This window comes from Mustela nigripes, chromosome 11, assembly GCF_022355385.1.
Source record: "Mustela nigripes isolate SB6536 chromosome 11, MUSNIG.SB6536, whole genome shotgun sequence".
Lineage (NCBI taxonomy): Eukaryota > Metazoa > Chordata > Mammalia > Carnivora > Mustelidae > Mustela > Mustela nigripes.
In genome coordinates, this window is record NC_081567.1 from 22,188,913 (window position 1) to 22,198,404 (window position 9,492).

Sequence of the window (9,492 nt, forward strand, 5' to 3'; positions counted from 1 at the left end):
GTTGTTTTCTTGATTTCGGCAGGGGTCATGATCTCAGGCGCAGTGCTGGGCTTGGAGCCTACCTAAGATTTTCTGTCTCCCCCTGTCCTTCCCTCCTCCCTCTGGCCCTCTGTTAAAAGAAATTTTATTTTTTAATCTCTACACTCAATGTGGGACACCAATTTACAACCCCAAGATCAAGAGTCACATGCTCCACCAAGTGAACAAGCCAGGCACTCCTATAAACCTGGTTTTTAAAAATTTTGTGTGTGTGCGTGGGGGGAGGGGGGGTGTTTTAACATGCTCATTGTACAAAAATGAAACAAAATAAAAAAGCCAGATAAAATTAAAATCCGCCGAATACTATCAGTTAACATTTTGGTGCATGTGCTTTAGGACTTTCTGTGCATTCTTTCATTTATTCATTAACCTATTTATTACCCATCTCCCTCCGAGAGGATAAGAACCGGGCAGTGAAGGGAGGTTTTGTTTTTTTAATGCGGGAGATTTGGGCATGTTTGAAATCCCATGGAAAGAAAGACTTAGTTTAGAAAGAGGAAAACAGGATGATCCTTACTTAGAGTGAGGTCTCGGAGAAGGAATGGATTTTAAGCATCCAAAGGCGGGATCATCTTTTGATTAGGAGGGGAAAAAAAAAAAAAAGGCTTTTGGAGAGGACGGAAAGAAGATCCACATATACACACGAACACATGTATCTTATTGTATCTACGTGCAAGTATATTGCTGTATCTACCTGTAGGTATGTATGACTCCCCCATGGACACTTCGATATTTTTCCTTTACTGCACGTCTGTATCGTATGGTAGCTACATGTTTCCTACCGTGGAAGCGAGTTTGGAACCGCTTTTTCACTTATTCTATTGTAACCACTTTCCCCCACGCCGTTCCTCTTCTTCCCCATCATTTTTTGCAGTACCCTTCCCCATCATTTTTTGCAGTAACTCAGTTTTTAAAGCCACCTCGGAGTGTTGGACATTTTGGACGTTTACAAATTTTTCACCGTCCTCATCCCCGGGACTTAACATGTTGACGGTGAAATATTTGTCGATGTCCGGGATTGTTTTCGGAACAGAAATTCATGCCAGGGGAATTGCTGAGTCAAACGGTCTGCAAAATTCGGTGGATAAAAATCGCTTTTAAGCCTCACAGTCCGCCTCAGGTATGCATTCTTTACCTGAGGAGGAAGCAGAGGAGCAGAGAGGTTAAATAATTGGCCCAAGGTCAAAAATAATTACAAGGGCCGGATTTCAAAAGCCGCGCGAGCTCATCTTGCTGCGGCAGGGGTAGAATTTGCGGTTTAGCCCTTTTTTTTTTTTTCTTTTTTGGTGTGTTTCGGTGGGGGAGGGGCCGGGCGGCAGGGAAGGAAACTTGTGTCGCAGCAAAGAAGGAGAAGGAGGAGGGGCGGGACTCCAGTCGGATCGCAGCCGGCCGCGGCGACGGAGGCTGGGCCCGGGGCTCGGCGGGCCCCCAGCCGCTGTGCAAGGCGCCTCGGAGGCGGTGACGGTCCCCTCAGGGAGGTCCGGCGGCCGACCGCTAGCCGCACCCGGGTGGTTGCCAAGGGCCTGCCCCGGCTGCGGGGTTAGTTGCTAGGGCCTCCATCTTGAGGCCGGTGGCCGCGGCGGCCCCGGAAGGGGTTGCCGAACAGGGCATTCACTTCCGGTCTGGGGCCTGCGGCGGCGGCGGTGGCGGCGGCGGCGGCAGCGGGTCGGTGTAGAAAATGGCGCTGGTGCAGCGGCTCGGGCCTCTCCCCGCGGCGCTGCGGAGGGCTTGAGGCTCGCGAGCCTCACTCGCCGCGCCCCACTTGCTCGTGCACTTTACACACATGAGGTGAGTGGGGCGGGGGCCTCCCTCCAGGCGGGAGGAGCCTGGGGCGCTGCCGCAGGGCCCGCGACTGCGGGCGGCGGCGGCGGCAGCGGCGGCGGCGGGCGTCCCCGAGACTTCGGGCCCCGGCGGCGGGGGGGGGGGGGGGGGGGGGGGGGCGCCGCTGCGGAGGCCGGGCGGGAGGCCCGGAGGGGCCGCGCTGCGCCGCTGGGGCCGGGCCGGGGGCTGCGGCTCGCCCGCGCCTCCTGCCCGCAGTCCGGGCTGCAGCCCCGCAGCTTTGTGAGCACCCCCGGGCTCCCCTCCCCTCCCCCATCCGCCCCGGCGCGAGCCTCTGCCGCAGCGGCTCCGTTTTCACGCGCATCTCTCTCTCCTCTCTCTCTCTTTTTTCTTTTCTCTTGCAGAGAATTGGAAGCTAAAGCTACCAAAGACGTAGAAAGGAATCTTAGCAGGTAAGATGGGCGAGCTTCCGTCTGTCGCCCCATTAATCGTGTATTTCCCCTCGGGTTCGTCCTTTCTGGGTGTAGAAGTTCCCCCGTGTCATTTTCTTTTCGCACGCAGGGAATAGGCATTCGGGAGAAGAGGCCGGAGGGAATATTGTATGGAGGGATTGCGGGGAGATGCGTAATTACGCGTGTGTTCTTTTCTTTGGGGGAAGAAAAAACAGCGAAAAGCAATTCTTGTAAACTTAGTTAAAGCATTCTCAACCTTTTAGAATTTAATTAGGGGACTTGTGCATTAATTACTATTGTAAATGGTTGCAGGCATTGTGTGACTCATGATTGAGGCGGCCCTTATGGCGGGCTGTCAAACTGTTTTGGCTTCCCCGTTATTACTTTGTAACTCAAATTGTTGCCTTTATAAGAAGATACTATGTTCGCATTTTTCCCCCCCCCAACACATTGTAGTCAGGCAGATTCTGTTGCACTGGAAACAGTTTTGCCCTTGAACTTTACCGAGCATAAACTGCGTTTTGTTTTCTTTTGAAACTACATTTGTGTCTGTGTTCGGTGTGTGCTCTTTTTATCAACTGGTAAAATAATTAAAAAATCTGTTCCCATTAAATGCTTATCGTTTCTGCTGGGCCTGAGTGTTTTTGCACTGGTAACTTAAATCTCCACCACAAAGGGAGTTTTTTGATTTTTAAACGTAGCCTTTGTGGAAAGGATTAGCTTTAGCTAGCTGTAACTGCTTAAAGCATCAGAGCATTGCATTATATTTAACTCTTTTTCAAATTCATTTTCCTACGGTCTTGTCTTTATTGGCCGTTTTCTTTCGAATCAAATGGGGAAACTCAGAGAAACTTCTGGATGAACCTTTTATCAGTGAGCAGCTTTCTTTTTCACTTGGACAGGATAAAATAAAATCTCTCCTATCTTAAGTCTTAAATGTAGTTTGTCCTTCACGATTGTAAGTTTTACGTTTAAGGTGAGGTTAATAACACTCAGTTCAAATCATGTGAATATTTTTCACCATATAAAATCATCCCAAATTGCTGGTCTTTTGAGTTTTATAGATACTAATCTGGTAACGAGATAGTTTAAAAAAATCTTCTCAGTGGGTGAAGGGTGGGCATCACTGGCTTACCAAATAAGAGATTTTCTTATAATTATCATTTCTTAAAATTATGGGGACTGGTTCAAGGAAATTAAGCCTGACATGACTGATAAAACAACTGTTCTTTAGACATTTAGTAATTTTTGTTGTCAAAAGCTTAAAAAAAATGTTAAGATATGAGACCATTAAAGAAAACAGATTGAATTTTCAGCAGCAGAAGGGAGCTTGGGGTCTATTTTTCCTTCCATTTTTGCTTTGTTAGGTAACTATATCAGTATAATTTCTATGGAGGTTTTCTGGGGCTTAATTAAACATTGCCTTTACTAGGTATAATTTTCATGTGCAGTAGGACATTACAGTTGGAGAGAACATAGAGTCTCTATGTAAGTTATGTATTAGAGTTTGAATCCCAGCCCTGCCACTTACAATATGACCTTGATTCTTGGCAAATCACTTAGTCTCTGTATGTAATCTATAAAATGAGAGATTTGGGCTAGTCAGTTCCTAAGGTGTGTGAGGCCCCCTGGGTTGTATGAAAAGAAATTCAGTGTCGTCCCTGGCCACAGGGAGCATGTACAATCTGGTAGGAAGACTGTCATATGTACATAAATAACTAATACAAAGTAGATGGTGTAGGGGTTAAGTTACCATCTCATTCCATATTTAAGGATAGCTCTACACTGCAGTTGGTAATCAGGCACAAGGAGGAGGAACAATTTTTAAGGAGGTTTCAAGGCAGTATATGAGGACTGTGGGAGGGTAGCATTGCCTAAAGGTTAAAAGGTTCCAAAGAGGGAGAGGTGTGATTGGGTGGGCAAATGCTTTCCTTCAGCTCCATCTCTAGGTCTGTGCTTCCTTTTTCCCACATAAGGAGAGTGTGTATGTCTTGAAGCATTTATGTTTTCCCCAGGAAATCAAGGCAGTATTCTATATTCCTTTAGCAAACATTTCTTGAGCATCTTCTATGTTCCAAATGGAAGGCTAGGCACTTGGGAGGGGAAGAACAGAAGTAGTAAGTGTACTGAATGCTTACTATCTGCCTGGCACATTTTCTGAAGACTTTACATGGACTCATCTGATCCCTGGATTACTGTGTGAGGTAGGTACTATTATTCCTGTTTTACAGATGAAGACTTTGAGGCACAAAGAGGTTAAGTAACTTTCAGGAGGCTACATCACTGGTTTTGGAGGAGCTGTCAGGCTTCGGATCATATTGTATCGTCTCTTTTTAGAGGCATGGTTCTTCATCTTGAAAAATTTGAAAATATCTTTGAGGAGGCAGAACCCACAGGTACATTTGATACTTCTAGATCAGAGTTTCTTAACTTGGGCTCTGTTGACATTTTGGGCCAGATAATTTATTATTGTGAGGTTTGCCCTGTGCCTTGTGGGATGGTCAGCAGCATCTGCCTGTAGCACTCCCTCCCAGTTGTAACATTCAGAAATGTCTTTAGATACTGCTAAATGTTCTCTGGGGGGGCAAAATTACCCCCAGTTGAGAACTGTCATTCTAGGTCTTCATATTCCCTGCAGATAACCAAACATATGAAATTTTAATGTTAAACATTTAAATGTTAATTTTTACATCTTTTAATACATTGGAAGTACAGATCCTATTGTGTGGGCCCCTAGATTGAACCTTCTAGTTTCTGTGGTGTTGGGTTGTCATTCTCCTTTCCCTCTGCTGAGTGGCAAATCCTCAAGACAGTGTGCCAGGTAGCCAGTACCAGTTAAACAGAATTGGCAGAAGAGAAATTTAGTTTACTACCTGGGGTAAACTATATTTTTAAATACACTGTTGGCCGTTAAAATGTGTCACTTTATGTCATTATCCTGGACATTCAAAAAAGGGAACTGTGATGGGGTGGGGTTGGTCACCACTGGAACTGAACTTTATTTTTTAAATTTTTTTTGGAAAGATTTTATTTATCTGAGAGTGTACAAAACCCTGGGGGTGGGCAGAAGGAGAGGGAGAGCCTGCTGAGGGGCTCCATCCCAGGACCTTGAGATCAGGACTAAACCGAAGGCAGATGGTTACCCGACTGAGCCACGCAGGCGCCCCTAGAACTGAAGTTTAAAGGATGAGCTCAATTTGGAAAGGCTGAGAAAAGGGCAGAGTAAGAACAACAGAGCTAGTGGTACAAAATCCCCGGAAGTACAGGGAGTTTTGAAATAGCAGTGGGTAGTTTGGATTGGTGCGCAAGAGCAGGGCCAGATGCAGAGGTTCTGGAGTATTAGGTTGAGGACTTAGATCTTGTGGCATAGATCTTGTTGGTAGTATGGAGCTATTACATGCTCTTGGGTAAGGTGGTGTGGTATGATAGAGTAAGGCAGGTGTTGATGATGAAGTCCCAGACACAGCCAGCCCCCTGCTCCCTCATCATTGATGAAGACCTGAATTAAAGTGTTGGGAGAAAAGAGCTGGGAGTGGGAGATACTGAGAAAGTGGAATCTGGGATTTGGCAGCCAACTAAGCTGGGATTAGTTGTGAGAGGGGTCTAAACGCCGTCGTGGGTGAATGAGAGATTGACCCAGCCTCTGAACAGAAGAGAGATCAGAGCAGAAATAGGAGTTTGGTGAGAGAAGATGGTAAGCTACGTTTGCTAGTTGTAAAAAAAATCTGAGGCAACTGATCTAATTTTAAAAAATATTTTGGAGGCCAAAGGCATAGAATCATTCAGTATTTAGAGCTGGACCGTGAGATTAGAGAGACCTGCCAGGATTCTGATCTCTTCCATTTTACAAGTCAGAAAGCTATGGTTTAAGACAGATCCAGTAACTCAGTCAAGGTTATATTCTCTCAAGTGACGGAGCTGGGATTCCAACAGGTCTTTGACTCTTAACTACTGAGGTCTTGCAAATGTGCAATGTTTTATTTTATAATGCATATAGAAAAATAACTTTGGTTTCTCATTTCTTTCTGAAAATGTAAGAACACTTAATGCATTTTGTGCCCATTTTAGTAATTGATTTATTACTATAATGTAGAGTATATTGTCTTACGAAAAAGTTAAACACTTCATGTTAGCTGATTTTTCCTCCCTAAACCAACTATTAAACACCATCATTTAGGAAAAATTGTTAAAGATGCTGTAGTGCCATATAATGTAGCATCTAAACTGGGACATTGTTATCTGAGGCACCTTTTCCCGGGACAGGTGCTAAATAAGAAAAGATTAGGGACAGCAGGAATAAACCAGAGCATTAGGTCTCTCTAGATAAGGTGGATCCTACACTTGCAATTCATCCACCTTTACCTGAGGAAAAAAAAATTACTTCCAGTTTTGTTAAGTTTTTCTGTTGCTTTCCTGTGATACAGTTTGTGGGCCAACAAATTCATATTGGTAGGTTTCTTCCTCTCTTAATTTGGCAGCTGTGTGGTAGTCAATTGATAGAATAAATGAATCATAAACTGGAAGCTTAATTTAAAAATGCGTAACAACCCTCTGGAAAATTTAAATATGAACATCATTAAAAAGTCTGAGTACCACTCTGTAACCTCTTGTGTTTTTGGCTTCTGAAGTAAGTCTGCAAGTATAAATTAAAGTCCCTTACAGTTCTGTTTTCTGGCAACCTCAGAAGTATTGACCATGATTGAAGAGACAAAAATAGAATGTGCTGTATGTTTTCTGCTCAGAATGACTTATGACAGTCTCACTCAAAGTCAAAATGTCCTCCCATTTAAAATTTTAAAAAAATCATTCTAACCTTCAGCAAAATAGCAAGAATAGTGCGGCGAACATCTCCTCCCTATTATTAATATTTTGCCATATAGTTTTATCGTGGCCAGTTCATCCTTAAGTAACACAACACACATCTCCTGAGAATAAGAGCATTCTGTATTACAATCACATGATCACTCACAGGTAAGTTTAACTTTGTCACAATGCCCTTCTGTTCTTACTCAGATTTTCCCAGCCATCCTAGTGACTTTTTAAGCATTTGTTGGGTTTTTGGCCTTTCATTCCCTAACCCAGAGTTGCTTTCAGCGTCAGTAATTTCCCTACATCCGAGGCAGCTTCTTCACCTCTTCTTTCCCCTTCATGACACTGACATTTGGAGTCGTCCACACTAGTTTTTGCAGGCTTTGGTTTGGATTTTTCTGATGGTTCCTGTAGGATTAGATACTGTGAAACCTTTTTTTTCTTTTTCTTCTTTTTTTTTTTTTTAAAGATTTTATTTGTTTATTTGACAGATAGAGATCACAAGTAGGCAGACGAGAGAGAGGAGGAAGCAGGCTCCCTGCTGAGCAGAGAGCCCGATGCGGGGCTCCATCCCAGGACCCTGAGACCATGACCTGAGCTGAAGGCAGAGGCTTAACCCGCTGAGCCACCCGGATGCTTTTTGGCAGGAATAATGTATAGGTTATGTGCCCTCGGGACAGCACATTGGGCTCCTTCCCCCACCATTTTTAAGCAAATTAGCTGAAAGTGGACCCAGTACTTTTACCTTCCTGCTCACTCTGTTTCATTTTCAGACATGCCAACAATTAGGTCAAACTGAGATATAATTTTAAATAGTTGAGGTTACAGTAATTACACGTCTTCATGTTTAAACTGATTGCTTGTGACAAGGGCAGTTTTTTGAAGGGTCATTCTGGAGGTAGCTCCCTACTTGTTAGACATGAAAGCTGCTTGTTTTCAGCTTTCACCACTGATAAACTGATAGCCTGGGTCAGAAAATAAAACAGGGCTTGTGATCTGCATCCTGAAAAAGGATGTCCCACTGAACAGAGACTCTCATCCTGGATTCTATACAGGGATACAGATGGTATGAAGTACTTTGAAAAATTGAATATGTGCTTTAAAAAAAAAAAAAAAGATGGTTCTTAGCATTTATCTGGTTTCAAAGGGTCATGGCTCCCCAAAGAGTAAGAAACAACATGTTACAGGGAGGATATCAGAGGAGCTGCATAATGGCAATTAAAAGATTTTAAGATTCAAAGAGAGAAAGTAATGTTTGACAAAGGCGTAGTTTCTCTCTTAAAAAAAAAAAAAAAACAAGACCTATGGAAATAAATATAGCTTAAATTTCCTATGAAGGTGGTCTTATTTTTAAAATGATTTGCATACTCTGGGTGTGTGAGTTGGCTATGAAGCAGAAATCCTAGCCTTTCTACTCTTGTAACTAGGGAAGAGCATTTTGAATCTGCAGCAGTCTGTTATATGTGGATGACTCAGCTGACTTCCCGCTTCAGATGGAATGTTAACAACCGATTGAAACTCGGTTAAGGAATTTTATACTTTGAACCTTAAAAGATAATTTCTGCAAATAGCGATTGATTGGATTTGGTATAATAACCAACAAGATTAAACCGAGTCACTTGTTTCGCTGTTCTTAATAAGGGATTTGAGTCAGCTAGCATTTACTGAGCAGCTTGCCGCAGTGATAATTAAATATTTTTATAATTTTGACATCTGTGTTTTGTTGACTTTGTTTTTTTCTTATTCTTTTGAGGTAGCCCTCTAAATAGTACAAGGAAATAGTACTATGTGGTGCTCAGATATGCAGTGCTTTTAAATGTCTTTTTAAGCATTACTTCACTGTTTGATAATTGACCATACAAAGGATGTCAGAGAGATAGGTTTTACATAGTGTTCTACTTGTGACGCTCCAGGTGTCGTGAGACATATGTGTACCCGAGACTCTTACCATGTAAAGATAGGAAGGGGCATCAAGTGCATCTTCTACACTGCTGCAACTTTTTTTTTTTTTTTTTTTTTTTTTTTTTTTTTAGTTTATTTATGAGGTGCCTGGGTGGCTCAGTCCTTAAGCATCTGCCTTCTGCTCAGGTCATTATCCTGGGATCCTGGGATCAAGCCCCACGTCAGGTCCCTGCTCAGCGGGAAGCCTGCTTCTCCCTTTCCCACTCCCCCTGCTTGTATTCCCTCTCTCTGTGTCTCTCTGTCAAATAAATAAATACAATCTTTTTTTTTTTTTTTTTAAGATATTTATTTATTTATTTATTTATTTATTTGACAGAGATCACAAGTAGGCAGAGAGAGAAAAAGAGAGGAGGAAGCAGACTCCCTGCTGAGCAGAGAGCCCGATGTGGGGCTCAATCCCAGGACCCTGGGATCATGACCTGAGCCGAAGGCAGAGGCTTTAATCTACTGA

General features: G+C 43.4%; 1 protein-coding gene across 8 annotated transcripts in view; it reads left to right on the forward strand.

Annotated features, from left to right (window-relative positions):
- Positions 1 to 443: 443 nt before the first annotated feature.
- TNRC6A (trinucleotide repeat containing adaptor 6A) overlaps positions 444 to 9,492 on the forward strand; it is a 104,955-nt gene continuing 95,906 nt past the window's right edge. For 7 of the 8 annotated variants that reach the window (XR_009407010.1, XM_059415148.1, XM_059415151.1 and 4 more), the window contains exons 1-2: positions 444 to 739; positions 2,223 to 2,270. Coding sequence is in view for 7 of the 8 variants with exons in the window: in XM_059415148.1 (XP_059271131.1) it covers positions 690 to 739; positions 2,223 to 2,270 (98 nt within the window). In the remaining variant the exon portion in view is untranslated. Of the gene's footprint in view, positions 740 to 1,265; positions 1,828 to 2,222; positions 2,271 to 9,492 lie in introns of those variants that run through there. The other variant, XM_059415150.1, reaches the window with a different exon arrangement.